The sequence below is a fragment of the Polychytrium aggregatum genome, assembly GCF_025602895.1.
Source record: "Polychytrium aggregatum strain JEL109 chromosome Unknown BJ171scaffold_14, whole genome shotgun sequence".
In the NCBI taxonomy this organism is placed as follows: Eukaryota; Fungi; Chytridiomycota; class Chytridiomycetes; order Polychytriales; genus Polychytrium; species Polychytrium aggregatum.
In genome coordinates, this window is record NW_026516216.1 from 779245 (window position 1) to 805857 (window position 26613).

The following is a 26613-nucleotide window of genomic DNA, read 5'->3' on the forward strand; positions in this document are numbered from 1 at the left end:
GCGGCGTATATTCAGGCCCGGAAATCAACGACAGCCCCCACTCAAAACAGGGTGTTCTGTTTCGGCATGTTCACAGCATAATCAGACCGTGCACAATATCGGGCTCGTCCGTCTCGCTCGGGCTGGAGGCGCTTGCCGTCTCTCCAAAGTGGTTCGACTGCATCGTCAGGCCGTGGGTTTCGAGAATACACGCAGCCCACATGAAGGACTGGTTGTTGTAGACGTGCGCAGGAAAGAGTGAGCGCTCCACCTCCAAGAGCGGAAACACATACTGGTCAAAGTGTTCGGAGATGGCCTCGACTTGTTCGCTGCGAGTCAGCAACAAAGTGCGTGCGATTTGATTTCGTCAGTAACCCATACTCGCTGTGACAGCTCCAGCCGCTCACCCCTCGGTTGCAGCCAAAACAGAGTTGCTCGAGACACTGCAGCACCCACCCGAGTATCTGCGGAATGATACCGCTGTCCATTCCATAGAGGCTCGAGAAGCATGCGCACCACGGCGACTGATCGCCACGGGCATGCTCCCAGATGATCAACAGCGACAGAGCCGTGTCTTCGTCGATCTCGATCTGGGCCTCCTCGCCCAGCGCCGCCAGAGCTTCCAGAAAGGCATCGTCGATGAGCTCGTTCTCCAATGTCAGGAAGCAGTCCCTGAAGAACCCGTCATGAGAAGCGCCCTTGCCCTTGAGGAAAGCCTTGACGTTCTCGGTCACCAGCCTCATGTTGTGGCTGAGAATGTCGAGCTGACCTGGTTGTAGAGCGTGCTGTTGTCAGACATACGATCGCAGCAACGTCTCAGCAGCTTGGCCGCTGCCTGCAACTTCCCAAGCAGCACCAGGCTTACCTCGTCTGTAGACCCGAGCCAGCCGCTGTCGCTCCCGGGTCGAGCTGTCCAAGTCCAATCGCTCCGTCTCCCAGCCTTCCCATGCTCCTTCGCGTACGCCGCTATGGCGCACCTGGAGCATGGACCAGAGCATGCTAAAGACCGCCATCTCGTTTCTGGGAGTAAACGGCACCGCCGGTGCGTTGCCCCGCCCGTCCACCAACGAGCTTTCAAAGACGTCGAGTTCGTACTCGTTCATGACCAAGACTCGCATGACGCAGATCAGATCCGCCGGCAGGGTGTCGTCGCAGAACAGCAAGTGGACGAGTCGCGAAGGTGTGATTCGTTCCAGGAGACTGCGCTTTCGAGAGGCAAGAGGGTCGATTGCATCGCGGATGTTCAACGAGGCTTTGTAGTAATCTTCTGGGTTTGGGTCAAGCACAAATCCGTAATTTCCGAGTAGATTCTGACAGTCACGAGCCGAGACAGCGAGACAGAGAGACATTAGAGAGGGCGCGGACTTTTGTATCGCTCAACATCAGTTCCATGAAGCTCGAGCTCGCGGGCAAATGGCGCCGGAGATTCAGGTTCCACCTGAGGCAGGGACTGCATCTACATTTTGGGAATCAGCAGATGGTGCCGCTGGGCGCTTGATGGAAAGCGCTCTCGGCCACATTTCATGCTTGTGCGTCTGCTCACAGCAGATAGCCATACCTCATTTCCCTTGGCACCATAGTTGTTGACGAGTTCCTCACCCTCGGCAACAGATTCGTGGGTAATGAAAGACATGCCCGAGTCTATCGTCGCATCCCACTCGATCCGATATCCTCTCCGATGGTTGAGCTTATGGAGTCAAGGCAGCGATGATCCACACATATCAAAGGGGAGTAAGAGGAGCCCAAAGTCGCGGCGTAAATGCCAAATCAGGCCACGAAGCTGTTCCAGAGGGAATCCTCGCTCACTACGATGCACCGCGTGGGATGCACGAAACATAATAGCCGCCGTTGAATGCAGAGAATCCGCCCACACGAAGCCGCGTCATGGAGGCTCGATCAGCGACAGCGACATGCTGAGTCGAGCAATCCGGATCACTCGGGCGGACTACTGACCATATCCAACACGGGATAGAGGCAGAGCTCGCTTGCGGTGCCCAGCACAGAGGGGAGCTCGTCGTCGGCCTCCTCGCGTTTGGTCAGTCGGCTCTTTGGGAAAGCACGGCTTGAGATGGCGGAATATGCCCACAACATGTTATCCCTGAGCACGCAGAAAGGGGCGGGTCAGAGAAGTACCCAAGTACCGAGATCGAAGCTCCTCCACGACTTCCGTGGCGATCCTTCTCTTTGGATCACAAGATCAACATGGGCAGCGCTCCACAGCGACTAGACGCACGAGGGCAGTGCCTGTGGCTTTACCATGTTAGAGTTCCCTTCGGAAAGACATCCTTGCAAGCGAGTTGGATGAGCTTGAGGCCGCGGGTCAACAGGGCCTTCCTCGACTGCACGATGTAGAATAGATTGGTGCCCTTGAGCAATTCCTCGACTTGCTCGATCGGCCACCACATCGGGATGTTGAAGGTCTTGGGCAGACTGTTGAGATATGGATAGTAGAAGGACTCTCCCTCTGGCCTCTCGAACCGCTCGTACACCAGATAGGCCGACATCAGGAGCAGGCCGGCGCAGTACGGGTCGCTGGCATCGTGGAAGGCTGTCGAGCTCTCGGGGTGCTTTGACAGGTAGCTGCGGATGGCCTTGCCGACGGGAGAGGCATTGGCGGCGGTTTCATGGAGGACAAGGATATCGGGTATATAGCCGATGACCTCATTGGAGCCGATCGGTGCCTTTGCGTAAGCCGCCCGTTGAGCATACGAGCCATCTTGTTCTGGTTGGATTCAGGGTTTCGGCAGCCGAGATAAGTACAGTGTTGCTCGTGATGCTGCAGAACCGCCCACGAGCAGGACTACTGCTCTGCTGCTCTGCTGTCCTGCTGCAGAATCGCAAACGAGGCTGCTGTGGCCCAAGAGCCCCCCGAGCTACTTACCGTTGGAGTGATCTCTCATGACAATGTTGTCGATCCGCGCGCCGTGCTTCCGGGCCCACTCAAAGAGCTCGTCGACGGGGTTCGTGCCGCCCATGATGGGATGCTTGGTCGTATGCTGAAGCGATGGCTTGGACGAGGCTGGAGCGACAGCGGCAAAGCCCAATCGTGCTTGGGGAGCCCCGGAGAACTTTTTTTGTTGGTGGCACAAGCGCTGATTCGGAGATGCAAGGTCGATGGAAGCGGCGACCGCGATCTGTCCCCGTCCAGGGCCGGTGCTTTCCAACCGGCCTTATCGGCCAAGGGCATCTCGGATGGCTGTGGCCGGCTATGCGGTGCGGCCAACAGCGAGGCTGTAAAGACACACTCGCACTCGGCCAAATCGCAGACCAGCGAGATCGGCCGGCCCGACACAGCAGCTGAGCCGTGACAAATACATTTTGCAGGGGATTCGGGGCCCTCTCTATCCCGCATTGATGCCGGATTCCACACTCTGTGGGAACTGGGATTCTTGCAACTCCTTGCACAGTGGGAATTAGCGACGCCCGAACATCGAGGTACCACCACTGAAATGGCTCCAGGCTATTGGATCATACGGCACGCTCGCCGCTCGGGTCAGACTGGGCCCGGTGCTTAGGCGCCTTTGACCTTGTATTTGTGCTTCTCCAAAAGTGCAATATCAGATTTGAGCTCCTCCATCTGGTCGACTGTAACTGCCATGATGACTGCCACGAGCGACGGAAGGACCCACATGCCGAGATCCCAGCTGAGCTCCTGGTGGTGCATATACGTCGTGTAGAGCGGCACTATTCCCAGGAGGAAACCTCCGATGAAGGAATGGTGTAAGAACGCCGACTTGGCCTTCATGGCGGGGCTGCTGCCGCTGGGTGCAGCGGTAGACGGAGGAGCAATGTTGCCAAAGAACAACACAGCCGAGCTGGCGAACGACGCAAGCGCAAACAGTGCGTTTTTGGTGTAGAACTTTGGCGTTGTGGCGAAGAAGTACGGCAGGGCTCCCCAGTATATGTTCCTGAAGACGAGCGAGGCGGGTCAGCAATTCGATGGGCGTGTGAGTCATGCATGTAGCCTCGGCCCTGAAATGTAGTTCGATGCGACAGAGGCCGCCCCAGACGTCTGCTCCACTCTCTGCATCTGTGATCGCAGCGTTGGGCATCGCATTCTCACGGCACCCTTGCCGTTGCTTGCTGCTCCTCTGCCGTCCACATGCTAGGTATCGGTAGGGCAGTGCAGGACATGGCAATGCAGGACATGGCAGTGCAGGACATGGCAGTGCAGGACATGGTGACGCATACTCACAGTAGTCCCAGCAGCACGATTCCCAATTTTATCGACGACTGATTTCATGTTTTGCCGGGCGTGAGCACCGCATATCCAATGTGAAAGTAAAGGAGTGCATGGCGTCAGCACCCGATCTGCAGTCCAGATCATCGCCCTGAGCCACATCGCTCCTCCTGCCTCGTCGTGGTCAGTTCGGATGCCTGCTGGAGGACGAATCGGCCCGAACCTTGTAGAACAGATCGAGCTGTCTGTTCTCTTCACGGAGCTTCTCGACTATGTCTTCCTGTTCTGCGCACACGGAAAAGGCAGAGCCAGAGACGTTAGCCATCCAGACGATGCAGAGGTGATTCACAGGTCGCTGGTAGATCGGCACCTTGCTCGTCGAGGACGGTGTTGTCCTGCACATCGTCGCCGTCGTCTTGACGGCCAGCACCAGCGCGCTTCGACATTTCTCGCAGTCGACGTTCACGGTACGTGCTTGTGGCTCTCGTTTGCTCTGGCCTCGGTCAGCGTCGCTGGATTCTCTTATTCTCTCTTGCGCTGGTCGTTTGGGTTGCAAGGCGAGCTCGGACGGCGGCTGCTGCTGTGTGGTGGAGGACAGAGACGCCTGGGCAGGCGGCTTGGCTGCTGCAATCCACCAGGCCCACGGCCGCTGAGAAATGGACAGACCCAGACGCGTGGCGCAGCACAGGGCGGCCCTGGCCGCTGGCGACTTGCGGCGAGAAGCATGGAGATGGGCTCGGAGCGCCTGGGTGGCCGGCATGTCATGATGGGCACCATGAGGAGACGGAGGCCGGGATGGCCTCGGGAACCAGTGAGGGCGACGGCCGCGGCCGGCCAGCATGGCCTCGCAGGCAGGACGGGACGGGCCAGGGGCGGCTGTTCGCGCAGTGCCGACGAGTCGAACCAGAGAGGCACAATCGCTGGACATCGGGGCCGGAACAGCGACCTCAGGGTTGGCACACATCGACTATGGCCAAGAAAAAGCGGCAAGCCCGGGCCACCGGGCCCGTCCAGCAGCAGCAGCAGCAGCAGCAACAACAGCCCCACCACCATCACCCGCAGCAGCAGCAGTTGTCCCAACTTTCTCAGCATTCAATGGAGGGCCATGCCCAGCCAACGCTGTCGACACGCAGTCCGTCGCCGATGCAGCGACCAGCGCCGCTAGTACAGTCGGCTATCGAAGACGAACAGAATCGAGAGATTGACGACGAAATCATGGCCTTGAAAGCCATTTACGAGAACGACCTCGTCGAAGAAACCGTTCGCCAGACCCGAGGTACAGCTGCGTCCCCTCCCCCAAATGCTCATGCGCCCGGCTGGGGATGGCCTGCCCCGGCTGACGGTCTTCTCCAGAGCACTAATCCCGAGCTGAATTGGCAATCCCGTCGAGAAGCTTGGCAAAAGGACATTGCCCGGAGAGGTCTCAAGATCTCGCTGAAGCCGCCGTATGATCAAAATGGCAACGATCTGAAGGGCCAGGTCCAGCTGACGCTGATTGTGAGGTGGCTATTGGGAGTCTCATGCGAGCAGATGGGCAAGCGCATCCGATCGGATGGCTGCGGACTCAACCACACGCCAAATTGCAGGGCAGGACATGCGCTTGCTCTTTTCATGGAGGCTTTCGAATCCCTGGTCGACTGATGCATGTGCTTCGATGGTAGCTATCCGCCAAACTATCCTGAAGAGGTGCCAGATCTTCACCTGGAGAAGGACAAAGGCAAGTGGACGAGGACACTGCTTGTTCACCGATGCTGGCGACGAGGCTGTGCTTCCAATGCTAACTGCAGCGAATCGACAGGCCTCTCGGATGCACAGTTCCGGACACTGCAGTCACTAGTGCCTGAATGGGCCGAGCAGTTCAAGGGTAAGCCTCGCTCGCTCGCTCTCTGGTCCCCAATGGACCGCTCCGTTGGCATTTTTCTCCATCTCACCAAGCCGATCGCGGACATGCCCTTCCCGAACACCATTTCTGGGATCCGTTGCACCTGGCTCGTGAACATCTCTGTTCGTTGAGCAGGGCAAGTGATGGTGAGTAGATCGATCAGCGCCGACGTCGGTAGCCGCGGTGCATGTGCTTTGGCTTCAAGAGTATCGTCAACTGATGGACTGTATGTTGCATCCGATTCCAATACCGATGCGGTGGCATATCGCCATTATCGCCCGTAACATGCCCTGACCATTGGACGACGCACAAGATCTTTAGCATTATCGACATGGTCCAGGACTACATGAGCGTCAACAACAGCATCATCCGTGGTACCAAGCAAATATCGGCCCACGAGCAGATGCTCGATCGTCGCGAGCACGACGAGCTAGTCAAGCAGGAGCAAATTCGAGAAACGGAACAACGCAAGATGCTGGAGGAGGCCGAGGCCCGAAAGGAGGAAGATGACACTTTTCTCCGGCGCATTGTCGACGAAATCAACCAGAAAAAGGCCCAGCGCAAGGAGCTGCTTCGGCGAAAAGACACCGTGCCGTCGCTCGATGTGACGGAGATGAGCCTCCGGACGCAGCAATCGTTCAGCGGCTCCGAGTCCACCACTACCAGCGAGCCAGACTCGGAGGATGCAACTGAACAGGAGAGCGATCGCAGCCCCACAGACAGCCAGAGCCAAGAGCCGGTATATATTGGCGCAGCTGCGAAATGGGGTTGTTTGTGCCGCACGATGCTTGAGCATCGTTACTGACACTCTCCTGTCATAGGCGCAGACAAGACGGATGGAGTTTGCCTTGCGCGGATCCAGAATCAAAAATGGTTTGTATGGTCACAAGCAGCGCAAGGGTACCGAATGTACTCGATACTTCATACCTCAAATGTCATACCTCATCGTTGATACTTGATACTTGATACTTGATACTTGATACTTGATATTTGATATTTGATATTTGATACCGCTCCGCAACTCGGTCGTACGGCTCCATCGTCTCATTTACGGCCTTGCCACTCGGCGCTCGCATCTCTGCCCCCGCCAGGATCCAGCTTCTATAGCATCTACCGTGTTGCTAGCTACGAAAACTCCTCGGACGATACCGACATGCTCGTCTTGCAGGAGTTCCGTATCGCGGACGAGTACTACACTCGTGCCGGCGCTGACGGAGAGAGAAAGCTTGTCAGCATCATCGAAGAGATCCAGACGCTCAAGGAAACGCATCATCCAAACATCGTCAATCTCTATGACATTCAGATGCGCCGCGAGCGGGGCGAGATTTTCCTCGAGACCCTCCAGGAGTACTGCAACGGAGGATCGCTGATCTCGTTGCTGAAAAAGTGCGGCACCATGTCACTGACCAATGCACGGCGATTCCTGCGCCACGCTTTGAAAGGCTTGGTCTTTCTCCACTCGCGGAATCTGGTTCATCGAGGTATTCAGCGCCACTTGTGCAGTCGCGGATGAAAGACGTAAACCGCCACTTTGCTGCTGAGATACTCATGCTTACTCCCTCTCAGACATCAAGCCCCAAACTGTGTTTTTCACGGCCCTGGAGGGCCATACCGAGTCTATCTTGATGCTCGGCAACGCCATGTACATGCGAAAGCTTCTCGGTAAGCCAACGGAGTTGGTCAAAGTCCTACTGGTCCTGATCGCCGTTGTCGAGCTCCAATTTAACGATGACCATCGGTAACTCCTTTGTGCGCATGTTCAACTGCAATCCGATGCATTCGCGGCTCCCAAGACCTGCATCGTGCAAGGCCCCTACGACCAGATCTTCCTGCTGAAGAAGTCTACCCGAGCGGCTGGTAATTCCACCGAGTGCTTGTTCAGCAAATGCTTTGTACAACCCTGAGTTCCCAGCCCAACCTGCCGCACCTCGACTGTTTTAGGATTGCACCAGAGCTTCTGAGCAGACCCGGTGTCTACGGCTCCAAAAACGACATATGGTGTCTCGGACGAACATTTGCTGAGGTGGGAGCCTTATCCTGCACACTGGCTACTGCAACGGATGGGCACACGCAGCGGCCTCCTTCGTCCGCTGCATATGTGGCATGTGGTTGAGTACTGGGTCACGTTGTACCTGTCTAAGCCCTAGCAATCGCCTGCTCTAATCGAACATACAGATGCTGTTGGGTCTGGGAGTCACCAAAAAGTACAACTCGCCGGAGGACCTATATAAGAATCGTGAGTCATATCAGCAGCTGTCAGCAACGACCGACCCCTTCCCCCGTTCGCATATCTGTTGTGTTGATGCGCGAGCAATTGATGGTAGAGAGTTGTATCGCCATATCTTCGATACTCTTTCTTTGCTCAAGCGCTTGCTGGTTACTGTCAAGCCGGTTATTGTCCACGAGCTCACGGTGACTTCTGATCCATGTCGGCTATCTCGAATGTAGTCGAAAACAGCATCCCCGCCTCTGTTCTCAGTGTCCTCCGCAAGACACTCGCCAAAGACTCGCAGGAGCGCTCAACGGCCATGGAGCTCCTCAGTCATTCGTTGTTCGACGACATCAACGACAAGGAAATCCCACTGGCTTTGGATATCCTGGCGCTGCATACCAACAAACTGCCCCAGGGTGCAGCCTTTGGCCCGCCGGCCGGAGCAGCGGGCGTGGGAGGCTCGATTCTGCTACAAGCTGGCCAGACTCAGTCAAGCACATCCCTCATGGAAGTTTACGGCAAAACCCAGTCGCGGTACAAGATGGATTTTGAGGAGATTGACTTTCTCGGACGAGGCGGGTTTGGGCAGGTCGTCAAGGCCCGGAACAAAATCGGTGGGTGCTTTATGGAACTCACGGAACGTGACAAAAACACTGCACAGCCGGACATGCATTCATGTGCACACATGCAGCTCACGCCTTGCTCATGCGGCTGCCATTTCTCCTCCGGTCAAAGACGGGCGCTTCTATGCCATCAAACAGATCAAGCTTGATCCGCAGGATCGGGAGAACAGCCGCAAAATCCTTCGCGAGGTCCAAACTCTTTCGATGCTGCATCACCAGTTCGTTGTGCGTTACTACCAAGGTAAGTATACCATCCAGGGCCAGAGGTTAATGCCGCTTCCCGTCCCTCCGGCTAGGCAGCAAGCTCACACATGACTATCATCGACTTGCAGCATGGTTCGAAGATGGAACCGGAAGTACCTGGCACGACGACGACTCGGATGATGACTTTTCTGACGAGAGCTCGGACGACAGCGAGCTCTCAGACGACGACACAAGCGACGACGAGTCGGACAACGATACGAGCACCAGCGATGGCGTTATGACTTCGACACCAACCATGCCAAACCAACGCCGCAAGAATTTGAGAAATATGGAGTCCAAGTCCGACTGGCTTGTCTCGCATGACCACAGCAAGAGCTCAAAGCTGTTCAGCATCTCGTTTGCAGAGCCCGATATCTCAGTGACAGAGTCGTCGCGCGAGAGCGGTGGACTATATCGGATCTCGCTCTATATCCAGATGGAGTACTGCGAAAAGAAGACGCTCCGGTAAGCCAGTTTTAGCTCTCGTGGTCTTGCTGACTACGCAACGACGATCGGGTCATTTGAGTCTTGGATCAGATGCATGTGTTGTCGTATAGTGCTCATGCAATGCTTTCGTGGTGGCCTGTTGCCAGACATGAATAGCAGCATTACGGCCTCACTTGGGCTTTGACGAGCACGCTCTTGCTTACGACGGATATTCTATCGCTCAGGGATGTCATTGACCAAGGTCTAGCCGACGAAGAGGCCTGGCGATTGCTGCGCCAGATAGTCGAAGGATTGGTAGCGACATCGCCATTTAATTTAATGCATGTCTTTCATCATTCCGAGATTGTGCACACTGTATCCTGAAACGGGACACCCATTCTTTCGTACAGGCCCACATCCACTCACTTGGTATGATTCACCGAGACCTCAAGCCCAGGTAAGGCGCGGGAGAGCAGTTTTCGATCATCGTGTGCTCGCATCCGCTCCATTTTTGATTGCTGCCCGTGATGCACTTTCGGCAACAACCCTCCGCGTCACTCCACTCACACCATCTCTGGCACCAACTCTTGATCCCCACGGCTCAAATCGATGCTGCCAGTAACATGTAGGTTGTCTCGCGCCGCAGAGGGCCGTACTCATTCAAAGCGCCGTGTGCCCACTGCATCGCAGTGCCATGGTATCAGCGGCATGGGCTTTCCAGCCGGCACACACTTAACCAGTCCTTGGCCACCAGCTTCCTTGATGCGAACGAAAACGTCAAAATTGGCGACTTTGGGCTTGCCACCATCCGAAGCGAAGTGGGCGCGAAAGAAGGGGCCTTCCACCCAGGTCAGAGCATCGAATCTCGTCGCTCAGAAATCGACGGAACCATGACGTCGGAAATCGGCACTCCGATCTATGTGGCTCCTGGTAGGTTTCTGGCTCGCATGCCGTGCCCATGTGCTGCCCTGCGCATTAACAACTCACTCACTCACTCACTCACTCACTCACTCACTCTGTACCCTCTGCCGCCAGAGGTTTTGAGCAACTCGAAGAAATACAACTCGAAAGTGGATATCTACTCCCTGGGCATCTGGTAGGCGGGATGTGCATGTGGCATCTGCAAGACCGACTCTGACTAACTGTCATCGCGGCTCGCAACATCCCGCGTCTCCTTCAGTTTTTTCGAGGTCGGTGCCTCTGTCGTCGTGCAGAAACTAGCACTCCAGCCATCCAACCATCGCCCAACCCGACTGGCGAGTCGATGGCGGCTCTCGATGCAAATCTTGACTTTGGCATCGATTGATGCTCATCATGGCATCGATTGGCACCCACCTTGGCATCGATTGACACTCGCCATGATATCTCTGCTCGCCTAGATGTGCTATCCGCTGCAAACTGGGATGGAGAGGATGGTGGTGCTCCGCGATCTCCGGTTGCCCGAGATCAAGTTTCCCGGCGATTTTGATTGCAAGAAATACGCCAAACAAATGAGCATCATCCAGAGTTTCTTGAGCCACTCGCCCAAAGGCAAGTAGAATCATCTCGATTCTACTGGTATGCTTTGTTGCCCGCAGTGCACGACTAACCAACAGTCGCACGATCTGGCTCACATCCAGCTCGACCCTCTTGCGCTGCCATTTTGAAATCCAATCTCCTTCCACCCAAGCTGGTACGAGGATGTTGCGAGCTAGAACATCTCTTACCTCATTCGCAGAGTGACATGGGCCCTGGGCAGCTCATTGGTGCGATCCCCGCAGGCCCCGACTGATGATGACTGATCTTGGTCCTGCAGGAAGAGGAGTACGTTACCGAGGCTTTGCGAAGCGTCGTCGACCAGAACAACCCGCTGTACTACTCTCGACTTGTTACGGCGCTGTTTGCTCAGACCATGGACAAGCACAAGGATTTCACCTACGACTTCAATTGCGGACATGCCACTCTGGAGGAGCTCGCCTCCCTCGTCACGGCCCGGGTCCGGTCCCAAGTGCTCAAGATCTTCCAGCTCCACGGGGCCATGGAGATCATGGTGCCCTCGCTGATACCCAAATCCGAAATCTACACAAACCTTGACATCGACAAGAGTGTGGCTCTGCTCGATCAGAGTGGCGTGCTCGTCTCGGTGGGTTTGTAGGATTACTGATTGCGGCAGTGCGCCGCTCGATGGGGCTAGAAGGCTGAGCCATGCCTCATACGATGATGCTTGCTTCGATATTATCTGGGGCACCTGTCGTGATTCGTGTCCTAATCACACCTCCAACTGCTGGTTCTCGAAAATCCCCTGTGCACGTAGTTGCCGTATGATTTGATTGTCCCATTTGCGCGATATATCGCTCGCACAAACATCAAAGCCAGCTTCAAGCGAGGAACCTTCGAGAAGATCTACCGCCCAAACTTGGTCGGCGGACAGCCGCGGAGTGGATACAGCTGCAACTTTGACATCGTGACTCTCGAGGAGACCAATTTACTGCCCGAGGCCGAAGGTGATTCGCCTGGCGCATCGGTGCACTCCGTTGGATAAGGGCTGTGAGCGAGATGTTCCTCCGATCGCTCCCTCTGGCCACTGCCTTCTAATCACTCCGTTCTGGCAACCACATTCAGTGCTGAAAGTCGTCATGGACATTATCGAAGTCTGCTCACCGCGGACCTCTGACTATATGATATTCCTCAGCCATGAGAGTATCCTGCAGGAGATTCTAACCTGCTGTAAGATAACCGAGGACCAAGCTTTCCGTCGGTCAGTATTCGCCGTGCTACAAGAGCTGGATGCATCTCTGAGCTTTGCCCAGGTCCGATACAAGCTTGTACATTCCTTGAACGTCCCACGCGCGACGGTGGATGTCCTGGAGAACTTTTATATGACCAAGGTATGAGCCCTGGCATCAGAGCTTGCATGTGTTGGTCTGGCCCTTGCTTTAACAGTTCTCGGCACCGGCGAATGGGGTTTCGATGCATTTATCCAGGGTGATATCGAAGAGTCGCGCCGCAAGCTCGACGGCCTGTTTCGGACATATGGCCGAGGATCAGGGCTGTCCGAGTGTCTTTCGCAGCTCGTGGTGCTGTCGAGGTACTGCAAACAGTTTGGCATACGCAACAAAGTGATCCTGTCGCCCCTGCTCTCGCAAAACGTCGTGTATTACGGCAAGGGCATCATGTTTCACATAGCGACCTATGCAAAGAACAGGCTTGGTAAGCGACTGGCCGGAGAAGACTGCCTGGGGAAAGGCCAGTGATGCCAAGAATGAAACACAACGAGCACTCCAGCATATCTCGACAAGCAGCGTGAGATCGCAGCGGAAGGGACTGTTGCTGAGACGCCATAGAGTCTGCCCTGACCATCTTGCGTTCACGTTGCTTCGACCTCGCGTCAGACATTATCGCTGCCGGTGGCAGATACGACCAGCTGATTGCCCGTTACCGAGGGCCTTTTCTGTCCAACCGCCGTGTTTTTGCTGTTGGCGTGAATATTGGTAAGTATGGCTGAAGTCCTTGCTGCTGCGATGGCGGCGACGGCGACGGCAGCGGTGTGGCTGGTTCTGGAATAGCAGTATATTACTTGCTGTTGCATCTCTGGAGCCCGCAGAGGTGGATGCGCGCATCCACCGACCCAACGTTTCATGACGAGCCATCTCTGTTTGCGCTGTGCTGACACATCTGTCTCAATGGCCCCGACCTCCTGTTCAAAAGCCATTCAAAAGCTGATACAGCGCGTCGTGCTTGAGCACGCTGACTCGCTTCGAAGCTGGATGTCGGGCAAGGTCGATGAGATGCATTCGAGCCTGAACTATTTTGTCCGAAAAGTCGACGTCCTGGTGGCATCGTTTGCTAAGGGTCAAGCAGCCGTGGACGATCGCATGGCAATCGCAGCCGAGTGCTGGAGCCACGGTAAGTCCACCGCAGCGACATGTGCACAAGAAGCACACGTCGCCAATAGCAGAATGTAGCAAATGCATGCGCTCCGAGCTAATGACTGGGCCTATTCGGATGGGCTCGGACAGGTATATCCTGCGAAGTTATGGAGAAGGATGCCACGTCTCCACAGGAGATTATCCAGACGGCGCTTGCTGGAGGTGAGTGGCCGGCGCCTCGACAATGACCCAAATGGCAGCCCCAATGGTGTCCGGAATGGCAACAAACGACACTGGTTGCACATCCCAGAGCCGCCGGAATGATCCCGGGCCGAAAAGTGCCCTCGGAGCATTTTGCTATGGTCTAACGCACGGAAGCAACACAGGCTATAGCTTCTGCATCTACACCAAGATGAAAGACCAAGACTCCAAATCTAGTAAGCTGAGGGAGTACATGGTTGGCCCGAGATGTGCGCCGTACGATATGGCAGCCGCCTGTTGACCGAGCTGATCTTGCCCGTCGTGACCACCAGTGCAAATCAAGGTCAAGAACATGATGACTCGACAAGAAGACGATGGTAAGATTGACCTTGAATGGAAAGGAGCCATGCAATCCATTGCACTCTGATGTAATGCGGCCCCGGCAACCTGACGCTGTATTTCGGCCTCCCCGCTTCCCCAGTTTCACGACGTGACTTGATTTCGTTCCTGCAAACCGAGCTCTCTCACTATCTGCGTGATACCGGAATCAACAAAACTGTGCGATCTGGCACCGCGGAAGGTAAGGCAGGGTGGCCAGTTGATCGATCCATGCCGAACTGAGCCAGCTCCACTTGAGCAACCGGCCGGCCATGTTGACGCCGTGCGTATGGTCCCAGACCAGACGCCCGCATCCATATGTACCTCCGTCAAAATGCGACAGCTTTTTTTTGGGGATGTCCACTCTCTCGCTCGCACCTATGCATCAATGCCAAACTCAAGCCTTCTCACTGACATCTCAATCTCGTCTGCGGCTCTGGGGCTCCCACGGCGGCGTCATGACACTCCTTCGAAAACATGGCTCGAGCATCAGGCAATTCACACGTGCGAGAGATCGAGTCGTCACAAGACTCCAAAGGAAGCAGTAGCAGCACACAGATCGTATCCACAGGTTCCGTACCACCGCGCTGCTTGTACACGCACTCGCATCTGGGAAGAAGCAAGCCTTGTCGCAGCTACTGAGACCATGTGGGATATCCGCTGTAATGACCACGCAGTGAGCTTTGTGCTGTCGCCGCAAAAGAACCGACTCAAGTTCAAAGAACAAAATCGGATCATTGAGCGAGGTAGGCCGAGTCGCACTTTGCGAGACTGGGCACTCTTATTCTGGTGAAAGAGCCGATTGATGCGGCCGTTGTGGCGAATCGAAACCCTCTAACATCAGCTCTGCTGCCGCTGCTGTCGCCGTGGGCTGTGGTGGCTCGTGTGGCTTCAGCCGAAAGCTCGATCTCGCGGATTGTGCAGTCCATGACACGGACTCGGATCATTGCGGTTGATCTGGCGCTCTCTGTCCTCAAGCGGATCGCGGATGTGGATATCAACGACGACGCTGTCTGGCGACAGCTCGAGAACCAGAGTCCAGGATCCACGCGCGAGTGAGTATATGTCCCAGGGCTTGACTGTGGTTCCATTTGCATCTACATCTCAGCGATCTCGTCCAAAGGCTAACGAGTGATGGTCGATACCAAACAATTGCCGACGGCGAAAATGGAATGCGCCAACCCAGACAGCTTGTGAACACCCGGAGGACAATGCAAAAGTCCCACCGCGACGACACAAGTCGCCACATCTGGCTCTACTCCATCCCAGATTCGGCTCCGGTTCTGTACGAGTTTCGAAACTGACCGTGACCATTGCTCGCAACGTTCGCGGCTGCCTGGATGAGCGGGAAGGGGGTGGCCAAAGTCGATTGTCCACAGCTTGCCACAGCAGTGCCCGCTTGATGCCAAACGCACAGTCTGGGTCTCGAGTCTTGGGTCTTGGGGTAGCGATAGGGCAGAAGTATGTGCAGGCATGGGCCACACAACAGCAGAGTCACCGGCTCCTTGGGGGGTGGTCAGAGCAATACATGTATTTGGCCGACATGCCAGTTCCGCTGTGTGTGTCATAGGAGGGAGCCACAAATCGAGAAACTGAGGAGAAAGCAGGCCGCAAGGGTCAGACCAGTGATTATTGGGAAGGCGAAGGACGGGGCGAATGCAAAGGGGGGGGAAACGAGTGAGTGGAGAACAGCGAGACAGGCCCGTCGGCTTTGGTAGAGATATGAATCGGATATACTTGACGGGCGACCGGTAGTTCTCCCTTGGCCAGAGCGAGCGCTAAAGTCGACTTTGGCTAACTACAGGATCGACATCAAAATACCGAACAAAGGAGTGACAAGAAGAAGAAAGGTGTGATATGGTCGGGCGCAAGCGCGCAGAGCCGTGGAACATTGTCGATATAACCCAACGCACAAGCCGTGAGGGGCGACGGGCCTGGCCATCGCGCGGGACAACATTGCTGATGCTCATTTCGGCAAAGCTGCCGGGGACTTGGTGACGTTGCCGACCTGGAACTTTGGAGAGCCACTGGCACTGCGTGGTGAGCTCTTGGCGCTCAGAGCGGAAGGCGCAGAGCGAAGCTGAGACTGCTGGGCAGCCGCAGGAGACTGAATAGACTGGGCGGGGTTCGCGGGCTGCAGCGGCCGGGCGCCCATGGGTGTCTTGGGAGACGCAAAGGAAGCGGTAGTTTGAGGAGTGGCAAAGTTCTGAGGAGCCTGTCCGAGACTTTGCTGTGGCTGCTGCTGCTGCTGCTGCTGTTGCTGGAAGTGTTGTTGCTGGAACTGCTGCTGGTACAGTTGTTGCTGTTGCTGCTGTTGTTGTTGCTGCTGCTGCTGAGCAAAGGCACTCTGAGATGGATGCTGCTGCTGCTGCTGCTGCTGCTGCTGTGGGAATGCGACTGGCGGCAGATGCGCCTGGATGGAAGGGGTGCCTCCCAGCTGGGGCTGGAACTGCTGGGGCTGGGAATGCAGCTGGTTGGGTGACTGGAACTGTTGGGGCTGGAAGGGTCGAGGTTGGGCCGAGCCAGGGAAGGCCGGTTGACCAGGGAAGCCAGGTTGACTCTGAAGATGGTCACTTGGGTTGGTTGCTCCCGGGATGGGGGGCTGGGGTTTTTGCATGTTCATCTGGTACTGCAGTTGTTCCTGGGGAGTCAGGCCAGCCAAGTGCTGGTGCAGCTGAGGCGACTGGTTCTGAGGGTTCATGGCCTGCAGGGGGATGCCAGGTACCGTCTGGCTCTGTGTGATGGCGGTGTTGTCTCGAAGGAAAATGCGCTCCTTTGGCGAGGCCGGGTTGGCGGCGTTGTGCAGCTGGATGGGCTCGGGCTGATAGGCCGAGTCGAAGAACGACACACCCTTGCGGGGCTGGGAGCGAGCGACGATCAGCATTCCAGCAACCCTGCATGTTGGGCCAGGAGCGGATTGGTATGAAAACGGAGTACCCGAATTGGGGAGAGAGTTAGCTGCGATGTGTGCGAGTCCCCGCCGTCTGGGCGGCTGTGATCAGCAATCAGAGCGGCAGGAAGAAGCCGCAGCCGCAGCCGCAGCCGCAACCAGCGAGAATCCACTCGGGTCACTAAATGGGACGTTGCAAGATCGCCAGAGCTATCTCGGCTACTGCATGAGATCGGTGACTTACGCTGCGATGCCAAAGACGATGCCAATGGCGATGCCGATGATGTTGCCACATGATATGCCGAGCAGAGAGCACGACGAGGCACCAGAGCCCAGAGCCGAACAGCAGGGATCGCTCGGATTCTGAGCGCAGTACGAGGTAGCCGCCGATGGGACAGTGCTGGAGCCGGAGGTTGAAAAGCCTGCAGGATAGCCGCCAACGGTGCGCATATGGACATTGGGCAGGCGGGTCAGGTATCGAAACATAGAATGAAACAGAAGGATGCGGCGGTGTCAGCCAATGTGTTCCAAAGCCAGCCTCGCCTTCCACCAGATATCGAGCGTCGACAAAGGGGTGCTAGGTCCAAGATCATACCGCAGTACAACGCATCTGTGCCGAAGCTGCTGTTGCAGTTGCTGGAGGCGACGATGCTGCTTTGGCTGGTGCAGAAGTTGAAGAAATCGGAAAGCGTCTGGGTTCGTGCCTGGATATTCGCAGTGCCGCCCATGCATTGGTTGACAACGTCTCCCGACAGCAGCGTGGTGAACTGTGTGCAGTTGGCGGTGCAGTATCTTGCGGAGGGCTGCGAGTTGCATCCGCTGGTGAAGCTGGAGTTGCCGAGGATGTATGCACACATGAAGGAGGTGGTGTATCGAATGGTGCCGAGATTGGCCGCCGAGCAGCCCAAGGGGGCCATGATGGACTGAGTGGACGGCGAGGACGAGGCCGCAAAGACGTAGCTGTCGAAGGAGTTGACGTCGGTGATGGGCAGGCCCGAGCTTGCCGAGATGGAGATGGATCCAAAGTTGGGGCAGGCTTGGGAGTTGGCCAAGGAGATGCATGTCTGGGCAGAGACCAGCGAGCAGGCGACGGCGAGTAGAAGGAGGACCGAGGGCCCGAGACCGCAGATACGGCGAAGGGCGACACGGGCGGCGGCCATATTGGAACGAGGAGCGAAGCAGAGGCAGCGGGAGCGATGGCCGACGCAGGGGGGGGGAGTTCCTCCTGTGGTGGAAAGCGGATCGACGCAGAGGCAAAGGAAAGCCGCCGTTGGGCAAGAAGACCGGGCGGTGGCGGGCAGAGACAGGAGAAGGCCGCGGGCGGCGCGGGCGCGCAGGGCTGCCAAATACGGCTGCTGTGCGCGCACAGACGTCGCACAGAGGCGCGCTACAGCGCCACGGCGTGCGGGCCAGCGATTGGCGGGGCGGGCGGGCTGTGGCGGTGCGTGCGACAGAAGAATGTGCATCGAAGCATGAGGGCACGTTCGATCTGTGGCCGCGGGAGAATGTGTCGGCCGTGGTTGTCGCTGTTGGGTGTTGTTGCTGCTGTTTGTTGATGGAACAGCCAACGGCGGCGATCACCAACCAGCGCAGCCAACGGCTCTGCCCTTTGCATCTGCCATGTTGCATCTCCAGTGTTGCATCTTCAATGTTGCATCTTCAGTGTTGCATCTTCAATGCTGCATCTGCCATGTCGCAATCCATCACACTCACACTCACACTCGCAATCCATCACGCTCACACTCGCAATCCATCACGCTCACACTCGCACTCACACTCGCACTCACACTTGCACCCGCCTGAGCCACCCGCAGGCTTCTGTCGTGGGCTCCATGGCCCGGCCTGGTGGCTCGCCCGCGCCAAGACCCCGTGGCCTTTCCCGATTCCTCCCGCCTCTTTTTTCCTCTCCGCTGCTTGCTGCTTTCTTCCTCCCCGCTGCTTGCTGCTATCTTCCTCTCCGTTTTCACCCCCATCTCTCCTTTTCGGCGCTGCCTCGCCCTGCCTTCCAGCACCCAGGCCGTCGCCGCGATGACCTCGTACTTCTCTGACACCGAGGACGAGTCCTCCCTCCCGCTGCTCGTCGATGAGGCCACCAAGCGCCCCCATCACCCCCATCACCCCAGGCATCCCAAGCATCCCAAGCATCCCGACCATCCCCGCCGCCGTCGCCGCGTCCTGTGGCTGCTGCTCGGCTTTCTTCTTTTGGCCGGCTTTGCCTTTGCGATCGTGATCATCGCCCATTGGCTGTTTGCTGTTCATCACGGCTCCATCCACATCGGTAATGTATCAGATCCATCGCCGCTCCCTCCCTTGGTCACGTCCATGCGTCCTTCTGAAACCTGCTCTTTTGCGTTGCTTCGGCCTCGCGTTGCCTTCTTGTCTCTCGGCGCCTCTTCAGGCAAACTACCCCTCGCTGCTTGTTTGCTCTAACCAACCCGGTCTCCAGTTTGCCCGTTCCCCGCTCCCGAGGCCACAACCCCGGTCTACGTGGAGACCCGCCAGCGTCTGCTGTCTGTCTTTCGCGAGTCGGTCCCCGACTTCTCCAACGACACCGTCGTTCTTGTCCCAACCTCGCCCCGTTCGTACCGCATCGCCGGTGATGTCGAGTCGGGCCTTTGGAGACAGGCCTCCAATGTCATCTACGTCGCGGGTCTGTTCACTTATGAGCCCGCGGTTCTTGCTCTCCGTGTATCCGAGACCATCCCCGACTCTCTCGATGTGGATGTCTTCCGCCCCAGCCTGACCCCGAGAGAGATCATCTTCTCGGGCCCGCCTCCCTCGGCCGAGACTCTCGCCTCCGAGAACGGCATCTCGGGCGTCTATGACTACTCCGACTTTGACCGTGTCTACGAAGGCAAGACCGTGCTGTCCTCTGCTGCTGTCGAGTTCCTTCCTCGCGAGCTTCGCGACAGCGCAAAGTACTCTGCCGAGGCCCAGGAATCCTTTATTGAATCTCGCTTCGTCAAGACCCCTCTGGAGCTGGAGTACTTGTCCTTTGCTAGCAAGGTCTCTGCTTGGGCTCACTACCAGGTCGCCCGCAAGATCAAGTACAGCCGCTCCGTGTCCGGTAGGACCTTTGTGCAATCGAGAGACAGTCGTGCATGCAGTCGTCCTTTCCCTCTGCCGGCAGCCCTGGAGGAGGATGTGCCTCGATCTGCAGCGTGCTATGACATTCCATGACAGTCCGTGACACTCCAGAGCATTCTGTGACTGTCCGTGGCTGTCCACGACAGTCCGCAATTGCCCATGTCGATACTTTGATCCATCGCCACTACCGTCGTCAATCACTGCTAACCTGGTTCTCCGTTCTTCCCGCGGTCAACCATGTTGCTCCCTGGCTTCCGCACCCTTGACGATCGTCAATTGCCTGATCCCTGCGGACTTCAACCTCGGTCGTGCTCCAAATGCCCTGGCGCGCTTCCGTTTGCGCCCTATTCAGAAATCGGTCTGGCTTCCCTCTTCACCCATGTCACGGCCGCCTGTGGCGCTCGTTTGCAAGCCTATCCTCCCATTGTTGGTGCTGGCCCCAACTCTGCCATTCTGCACTACCGCACCGGCGACAATGAGACCTCCGGCTACGCCCACATCGAGCCCAACTCGTATGTCCTGATCGATGCTGCCGGCGAATATCACGGATACGCCAGCGACATCACCCGTACCTACATTCGCCCGAACCCTCACTGGTGGTCCCGTCATCGCCGCGACCGCGACGACGAGCCCGAGGAGTACATGGCCTCAAGCAACAGGGGCGACCGCTATCGCCGCAACGATGACGACGCCGACAACGACGACGATGGCGACAGCGACGACGACGATTCTCGTCGTCCTCATCGTCCTCATCACCCGCATCACCCGCACCACCCGCATCACTGGCCTCATCGTCCTCACCCCCACCCCCACCCCCACCCCCACCCTCACCCTCACCCTCACCCTCGTCCTCACCCTCGTCCTCACCCCAAGCCCACTCCCATCGACGAAGAAAAGGTCAAGATTCAGGATATCGTTGCCAAGGTCCAGCAGTCCTTTATCGACTCTTTCGAGGTCGGCGCCTCTTTGGCCGATCTGAATCGCAAGGCCGCCCGGGTTATGATTGAGTCGCTGCTCGACGCTGGTTTTGTCCACGGTGCCGACGTTGACACGCTCTTGTATAAGGGTGTTGGCTATGCCTTCCAGCCCCATGGTCTCGGGCATCCTGTTGGTCAGTATTCCCGGCAGACAGCTCCGCATTTCAATGTGCCTGTTATGCCTGCATTCGCGTTGGCCGAGACCCGGCCGTTGGTCTCTCCTCTATTTGTATCCATCTCACCATTCTCCAACTGGATGTGCTGCCGACCTCCATGCGCACATCTGCTATCGCTCGCAATCGTATCGGCATGCCTTGTTTACATGCTCCATCCTACACAGGCCTCGATGTTCACGATCCTGTGCCCAAGCGCTACTCGTCTCAGTTTTTGACCCTGGATCTGCCCCCGGTTCCCAAGCTCATCCAGCCCTTCATCCGCGACATCCGCACCCTCGCTGTCGACTACACCATTGCTCCCGGCCACATCGTCACGGTCGAGCCCGGTGTCTACTTTATCCCCTATCTCCTTGATCTGATCAAGAACGACAAATCCGAGGCTTCGATTGCTCAGTACATCAACTGGGACAAGCTCGAGAGCGGTAACTACACCAGCTACGGCGGTGTCCGAACCGAGGACATTGTTCTGATCAACCCCGAGGGCGAGAAGGTCATTGTCTCGCGCCTGAACCCCCACCACAAGCGCAAGCATTGGTTTTGAGTGGTTCTATCTCTGTCCTCGCTCTCACAGCCGCTCGCTCACTGAGCCTCGCTGAGCGAGAAATTCGACCGCCTCCTTGGAGTTGGGGTTTCTTGACTGTTTACAGCGTTTCCAGAATGAAGTGGGACACCCCGTTTTTAACCAGGACAGTGTTTTTTTTCTGGAACCTGAATACACCCACCCACTCATCGCATTCATGGCCAAGCACAGCACCATCTTGATATCGAGATACCATTGAGCTGTCCAGAGAGTCGAGTGGATGCACCACACTCACACATCGAGACATCAATGCCTCAAGGAACATGATCTCGGTATGCCAGTCGATCATCGCCACAGGAGATCGACCGAGTGTATTCAAGACCATGCTTCCCAAACCAACCAAAACAAAGAGATTGCCAACCAGGACGGGAAACAATCTCACGGCTTGCTCACCGGGGCCTACAGTCAGTCAGCGGGGCTCAGACATCTGAAGCCAGGAAGGAACTGTCCCGTTCCTCCCTGGATAGATGCTGTGAAACTCATGATGTGGAGCACGGATCTTGCGCTCATCCCGCTATCTCTGTGGATTTCGACCGCTTCGCCCGGCGGCTCCGGTGCCCTCCATATCCTGCGTGGAGGCTGCTTCCGTGTTCCCCATTCAAGAGCATTCGCAGCAGGCCAAGGCCCGTCCCGCTCCTTCGGCGGCTTGGCATGGCGATCACGTGTCTCCTTGGCACTGCCCTTGGCATTCCACATGCCCATAAAACCTGCATTCTCTGCCTGGCATCCGCCGATCCGATCGCTCCACTGTCCACCGATCGCTCGCCCTTGGCACCCGAACAGCGTCGGCAACACATTCCCCAAAATTACAGGCCCGTCCCCCCTCCAATAATCAACACTCCAAGCTCCCAAATTCTCAATCTCCCAACCAGGACTGCCCACCATGACTTCCCCCACCTCGAGCGTGGCCCCCCTGAACGATGATCTATATCACCTTTGGCTGCCGCTGTGGCAGATGCGGATGGAAAACCAGCTCCGGGTTATTGGAATCATTGACGCGGCCTCATCCAACGACCATTCAAGATACCTCATCACCACGGTCCAGGAAGTCGCGTCCTCATTTTCGGCGGCCTACGAAACCGCCCGTCGGGGCGAGCATCCCAGCTACGAAGCCGCCATGATTTCCTTTCGCCGGTTCATCATGGCGTCGTCGCTCATTTTGAATTACCTCCGATCGCCGTCGATACAGCAGCACGACCAAGTCTTGGCCGAGCGGCACCGCAGCCTCTTTCTCGAGGAGATCCATTTCCTGCTGCGAAAGTGCAAAAAGAGCTTCAGCGAGCTCTTCTGGCATATCATCCAGGCCAACTACGGCAGCTGGCTCGCCATGTTCCTGGGCCAGCCCAAGGACGAGCTCGAGTTCAAGTTAGTGTCGTGGTGGTTCAATGTGACGATGTTTGATGTCCGATTCCATCAGCGCAAGCTGTTGATGGAGCTCTGGGAACGGGCTCTGAAGGTTAGTCGGCGATTGTGTGTGGGCAACGGCCCTCCTTCACCCGCAAGACTGGAGGACCACAGCACCATCCAGCGCACCGACATAGCCTACGGCTGATTTATGATGACTTGGGCGATACGCGGATCTCCCCTCTCTGACTCCCATCACATTCTCTGCCCCGAACCTCTTATTGCGCCATCCAGAACAACCAGGGCTCGCAGCCGTTGACGGGCCACCCAACAAACCCTCCGCTCGACCCCATCCCCCATCAAAGTGCCTCTCAAGGCAGCAGCCCGAAAACGAACCAGCTGCTCCGAGTCCCTCCTCAGTCAACCATCCAACGGAGCCCAATCTTGCCCGACGGCCATTGCCAATTCAGCGCCCTAGCCGATCAGCTCCATCGTTCGGGCATCGCACCGACCGCTACCCATGTCGATGTCCGTCGCCTGGTGGCATCGTGGCTCCGATCTCACCCAAATTTTGTCCTCGTGAGTGCTCCCTGGATGCATCCGTAGTGCTGTCGATTGCGGGTGGTAGCCGGTCTATGATACTTGCCGGAGTCACGAATGCCATCAAACTTACAACTCGCTACTCGTTTGGTTGATGTCAATCTGACTGGGTTTCTCCTCTCCCCCCCCGCCCCTCGACCCGTTGCCTGACGCATTTAGGCCAACGGAAGCAAAATCTGCGAATATGCCCTGATGAAGGGAGACTGCACGGACTGGGAAGGCTACTGCAACGCCATCAATCGCCTGGAGTCCCCCGAGTGGGGCGACCACCTCACGCTTCAGGCTGCTGCCGAGGTTTTTGACTGTCTGATTTGCGTTGTGAACGAGCAAGGTATCCTCTGGACGATCATGCCAACGCACTCGAATAAGGCCCCAGGCGACTTCCCCCAGAACCAGACGCTCTATCTGCTCCACTATGTCGAGTATCACTACGAGTCGCTCGAGCCCTTTGCGATTCCCCAGGTCTGAGTCTCGGGAGGACAGGATGTCAAACTGGCCAACAGGTTCAGCTATCGTTGTCTCATGCCATATCCAACCGGACTCTCTCGCGGGTGCGTCCCTGTCCCTATGACCCAATAGCGAAAGTAGTCTATACACTCCTCCCAAACGTAAACACGACACCACAGATATCATGGTTGAAAGTTGCAATTCGCGTGCAGTGCTCACCAATGGGCGGGGGTGTGATTGAGATGAGGTCTCACCGGGTCAGCACATCGCCTCTGTTATGTCCGCCTGTCGCTGCTGTCGAGTTCGCCCGGGTGGGAATATCTGTGATTCCCGCATGGTGACCTGCGAGCACTGGAATTACATAGCCCTTCGCTCGTTTTGAGACAGTGTGTGAGTAGCACGGGCTGGTCTGTTGTTATTCAGGACCAAATCTATAGGTACACGACGGCACTGCTTGGCAGCCCAACTCGGAGAGCGTCAGCGGAGACGCCGATCTGTCCAAGGCAGCATTGTGCCGACGGCGCTGTCGACGCTCCCGGTGCACCGGGCGGCGGAAAAAGCCTACCACTCATCGCCCCGTCCGATGTCCTCAAAGATATAGACGACAACGTTGGCGGCATATCGGGCCCAGTATCCGCGATAGAGTGTTTTGAGGCCGAGCCAGAGCTTTTGGATGCTCGAGTTACCTCCTCGCTTCTTTGTCGAAAGGATCTTTTCGAGCTCGTCGTCGTCGTCGTTGCCGTCATCCACGATTCCGCGCCTGGCATTCTTTTTGGGGCGGCGTCTTTGCTTCCCCCCTTCCTCGTTCACAATCGACCAAATCGCACTCAAGATACCGGCATAAGGGGCCGAGGCGACCTCGACGCAGGTGTCGAACGCCTGGGGGACCTCGCCCTCAGCCAGGCTCCTCACGCTCTGGCTCGCGTACGAAAGTCGTTGAACCTGGAGGCGCTTCCGGGCAATCTCAATGGGCGTGAGCAGCGCAACCTCGATGGCCATAAAGCCAAGGACTGCCAGACGATAGAGCAGCGGGTTGAATCCGGGGTCCAGATGTAGCTCCTCGGTGATGAGGTGGGCCGACACGAGCCGCAGGAGCGGACTGGCCGTGCGGATCAGGATCGAGGGAAGGACAAGACGGGCCGCATACAGCGAACCTATGCTGCCGCCCTCCTCCTTGATCGTCCACACAGCATCCACAGGTCCAAAGTACGATCTTCTTGGCGTCGTCGACTGGACAATCAGTCTGCAGGCGGGTGGGGCGAAGCGTGAGATTGAGTCAATGCTGGGACCGGCAGCAGCACCATGGCTACTGCCTTTGGCGAGAGCCAACCGAACAACGGCAAGATGCACCACCCCGCAATTACCTGGTGCGGATCAGCTCCAAGGGACTCAGCAATCCACCGACAACAACGTGGCTAAGAGCCAGTGTAGCCGGGTTGTTGTCGTCATAGACATCAAGGTAGTCGTTGAACACTTCCTCGAGAGCCGGTTGTAGGAACGTGTATGAGGCATTGTACAAAAAAGTAGTAAAGCTTCCTGCAGTTCCAAGAGATGGCGATGGCGTGGGTCAGCGAGGGCGGCCAAATATGCATGATACACAGCGGCTCGTGAGGCGATCGGGCAATCATGACAAACGACAGATCCTCCCGAGGGTGTGCGTGGTATGGGGGGAGGGCAGGCCTGCACTGGTTTCTGTGGCAGCGCCTCCAAGCCGGAAGCATAGGCGGCGAAGGGCCTGGTCTTCGCATCCACCAGCGACGGCACCGGCAAGCTGTCCGGGAAGCTGACCTTTCAGAAGGGAAGATAGGCCCTCGTTTTCGGATCGAACAATCAGCCTGACGTTGTCCCAGACGCCGCCTTGCATGGGATCGATCTGCTGGATGGCACCTTCTGTCCTGAGAGTCTCGATGTCCGGATCCTGGAGCAGTCCATCATCAAATCAGCCGAACGAAATCAGTCAGCAACATGTCCATAGTGATCTGCCACTGCGCTATAGGCCAGTGGGTGCACCCCGTGGGCCTCCTCGCTTGATTTTTTGGTCGAGGGCAGCATTCTCGCTGTAGCACAGATTGGCGGACAGGATCGTTTCGCTTCGACTTGACAGCAGACCGACCAGGGCAGGAGCAGAGGCAATACGTACACTCTCTTGATCGGTGCGTTTCTGGAGCTGGACTTCGGAGAGGGTCTCGACCACAGTCAGGGGCGAGGTCAGAAGCGCCAACATGTACTGATGGAGGGCGAAGGAGGACAAGTCAAAGTCATTGGAGTCGAAGTCGGAGGGAAAGAGCGTCGATAGCGACGGCGACGACGATGACGACGAGAACGAGAGGAACGAAGGCTGAGACGACGCTGATGAGGATGTGATGTGGTACGCCATGTTGTTGCTTTTTTTGTGTGTGATATAGGGTCCGCGGCGCTGCTGTGGTTCTGGGTCGGTGTCGGTGTCGGTGTCGGTGCCTCTGGACTGGTGTCGAGAGCAAGTGCACAGGCGCCTGCGGGTTGCGTCGGATGGGCGATGCGATGGAACAGGGGAGGGCCGG

General features: G+C 56.9%; 7 protein-coding genes across 7 annotated transcripts; 3 read left to right on the forward strand and 4 right to left on the reverse strand.

The window, feature by feature from the left end:
* Nucleotides 1–12: 12 nt before the first annotated feature.
* BJ171DRAFT_441384 (uncharacterized protein) lies at nt 13–3006 on the reverse strand. Its single transcript, XM_053108073.1, has 7 exons — nt 2861–3006; nt 2236–2701; nt 1933–2077; nt 1538–1666; nt 845–1289; nt 436–748; nt 13–308 (listed from the first exon to the last, which is right to left on the reverse strand). The coding sequence occupies exons 1-7, from the start codon at nt 2952–2954 to the stop codon at nt 71–73; spliced, it is 1830 nt and encodes a 609-aa protein (XP_052967752.1). The 5' UTR covers nt 2955–3006; the 3' UTR covers nt 13–70.
* Nucleotides 3007–3433: 427 nt separating this feature from the next.
* On the reverse strand, nt 3434–4859 carry BJ171DRAFT_598330 (uncharacterized protein). The gene is made up of 4 exons (XM_053114834.1): nt 4530–4859; nt 4383–4444; nt 4175–4212; nt 3434–3887 (listed from the first exon to the last, which is right to left on the reverse strand). The coding sequence occupies exons 1-4, from the start codon at nt 4603–4605 to the stop codon at nt 3491–3493; spliced, it is 573 nt and encodes a 190-aa protein (XP_052967753.1). The 5' UTR covers nt 4606–4859; the 3' UTR covers nt 3434–3490.
* A 515-nt stretch (nt 4860–5374) lies between these two features.
* BJ171DRAFT_501164 (kinase-like domain-containing protein) lies at nt 5375–15501 on the forward strand (the record flags this gene model as incomplete). Its single annotated transcript, XM_053110646.1, has 35 exons — nt 5375–5435; nt 5553–5661; nt 5821–5876; nt 5958–6048; nt 6363–6780; nt 6863–6914; nt 7133–7522; nt 7608–7703; nt 7835–7898; nt 7983–8064; nt 8217–8277; nt 8490–8867; nt 8989–9117; nt 9209–9584; nt 9791–9860; nt 9956–10002; nt 10300–10475; nt 10581–10641; nt 10736–10739; nt 10925–11075; nt 11165–11217; nt 11341–11667; nt 11839–12028; nt 12147–12412; nt 12509–12734; nt 12917–13015; nt 13233–13430; nt 13544–13615; nt 13780–13830; nt 13927–13971; nt 14076–14174; nt 14466–14543; nt 14650–14718; nt 14868–15027; nt 15159–15501. The coding sequence occupies 35 exons, from the start codon at nt 5375–5377 to the stop codon at nt 15274–15276; spliced, it is 4923 nt and encodes a 1640-aa protein (XP_052967754.1). The 3' UTR covers nt 15277–15501.
* Nucleotides 15502–18127, reverse strand: BJ171DRAFT_598332 (uncharacterized protein). Its single transcript, XM_053114835.1, has 3 exons — nt 17458–18127; nt 17107–17284; nt 15502–16866 (listed from the first exon to the last, which is right to left on the reverse strand). Exons 1-3 carry the CDS (start codon nt 18020–18022, stop codon nt 15939–15941), a joined length of 1671 nt encoding a protein of 556 aa, XP_052967755.1. The 5' UTR covers nt 18023–18127; the 3' UTR covers nt 15502–15938.
* A 671-nt stretch (nt 18128–18798) lies between these two features.
* On the forward strand, nt 18799–21833 carry BJ171DRAFT_501168 (peptidase M24, structural domain-containing protein). The gene is made up of 4 exons (XM_053110647.1): nt 18799–19140; nt 19309–19929; nt 20302–21060; nt 21267–21833. Exons 1-4 carry the CDS (start codon nt 18891–18893, stop codon nt 21641–21643), a joined length of 2007 nt encoding a protein of 668 aa, XP_052967756.1. The 5' UTR covers nt 18799–18890; the 3' UTR covers nt 21644–21833.
* Nucleotides 21834–22417: 584 nt separating this feature from the next.
* On the forward strand, nt 22418–24260 carry BJ171DRAFT_501171 (uncharacterized protein). Its single transcript, XM_053110648.1, has 3 exons — nt 22418–23138; nt 23321–23605; nt 23786–24260. The coding sequence occupies exons 1-3, from the start codon at nt 22566–22568 to the stop codon at nt 24092–24094; spliced, it is 1167 nt and encodes a 388-aa protein (XP_052967757.1). The 5' UTR covers nt 22418–22565; the 3' UTR covers nt 24095–24260.
* A 183-nt stretch (nt 24261–24443) lies between these two features.
* On the reverse strand, nt 24444–26591 carry BJ171DRAFT_441386 (mitochondrial carrier domain-containing protein). Its single transcript, XM_053108074.1, has 4 exons — nt 26214–26591; nt 25862–25991; nt 25438–25609; nt 24444–25316 (listed from the first exon to the last, which is right to left on the reverse strand). Exons 1-4 carry the CDS (start codon nt 26448–26450, stop codon nt 24635–24637), a joined length of 1221 nt encoding a protein of 406 aa, XP_052967758.1. The 5' UTR covers nt 26451–26591; the 3' UTR covers nt 24444–24634.
* Nucleotides 26592–26613: the final 22 nt, after the last annotated feature.

Bases quoted from the DNA above. Each gene is read 5' to 3' on its own strand.
- BJ171DRAFT_441384 (XM_053108073.1), bottom strand. From the start codon at position 2,954: ATGGGCGGCACGAACCCCGTCGACGAGCTCTTTGAGTGGGCCCGGAAG. The intron at 2,702-2,860 runs GTAAGTAGCTCG...GAATCCAACCAG, and splicing joins CATGAGAGATCACTCCAACG to AACAAGATGGCTCGTATGCT. The intron at 309-435 runs GTGGGTGCTGCA...GCTGACTCGCAG, and splicing joins ATCATTCCGCAGATACTCGG to CGAACAAGTCGAGGCCATCT.
- BJ171DRAFT_598330 (XM_053114834.1), bottom strand. From the start codon at position 4,605: ATGTCGAAGCGCGCTGGTGCTGGCCGTCAAGACGACGGCGACGATGTG. The intron at 4,445-4,529 runs GTGCCGATCTAC...CCGTGTGCGCAG, and splicing joins CACCGTCCTCGACGAGCAAG to AACAGGAAGACATAGTCGAG. The intron at 4,213-4,382 runs GTTCGGGCCGAT...ACATGAAATCAG, and splicing joins AGCTCGATCTGTTCTACAAG to TCGTCGATAAAATTGGGAAT.
- BJ171DRAFT_598332 (XM_053114835.1), bottom strand. From the start codon at position 18,022: ATGGCCGCCGCCCGTGTCGCCCTTCGCCGTATCTGCGGTCTCGGGCCC. The intron at 17,285-17,457 runs GTATGATCTTGG...GCTATCCTGCAG, and splicing joins CACAGATGCGTTGTACTGCG to GCTTTTCAACCTCCGGCTCC. The intron at 16,867-17,106 runs GTAAGTCACCGA...CCCAACATGCAG, and splicing joins ATCGTCTTTGGCATCGCAGC to GGTTGCTGGAATGCTGATCG.
- BJ171DRAFT_501168 (XM_053110647.1), top strand. From the start codon at position 18,891: ATGACCTCGTACTTCTCTGACACCGAGGACGAGTCCTCCCTCCCGCTG. The intron at 19,141-19,308 runs GTAATGTATCAG...CCCGGTCTCCAG, and splicing joins TCACGGCTCCATCCACATCG to TTTGCCCGTTCCCCGCTCCC. The intron at 19,930-20,301 runs GTAGGACCTTTG...CGCCCTATTCAG, and splicing joins GTACAGCCGCTCCGTGTCCG to AAATCGGTCTGGCTTCCCTC.
- BJ171DRAFT_501171 (XM_053110648.1), top strand. From the start codon at position 22,566: ATGACTTCCCCCACCTCGAGCGTGGCCCCCCTGAACGATGATCTATAT. The intron at 23,139-23,320 runs GTTAGTCGGCGA...TGCGCCATCCAG, and splicing joins TCTGGGAACGGGCTCTGAAG to AACAACCAGGGCTCGCAGCC. The intron at 23,606-23,785 runs GTGAGTGCTCCC...TGACGCATTTAG, and splicing joins CTCACCCAAATTTTGTCCTC to GCCAACGGAAGCAAAATCTG.
- BJ171DRAFT_441386 (XM_053108074.1), bottom strand. From the start codon at position 26,450: ATGGCGTACCACATCACATCCTCATCAGCGTCGTCTCAGCCTTCGTTC. The intron at 25,992-26,213 runs GTACGTATTGCC...GGACTGCTCCAG, and splicing joins AACGCACCGATCAAGAGAGT to GATCCGGACATCGAGACTCT. The intron at 25,317-25,437 runs GTAATTGCGGGG...ACCCGCCTGCAG, and splicing joins TTGGAGCTGATCCGCACCAG to ACTGATTGTCCAGTCGACGA.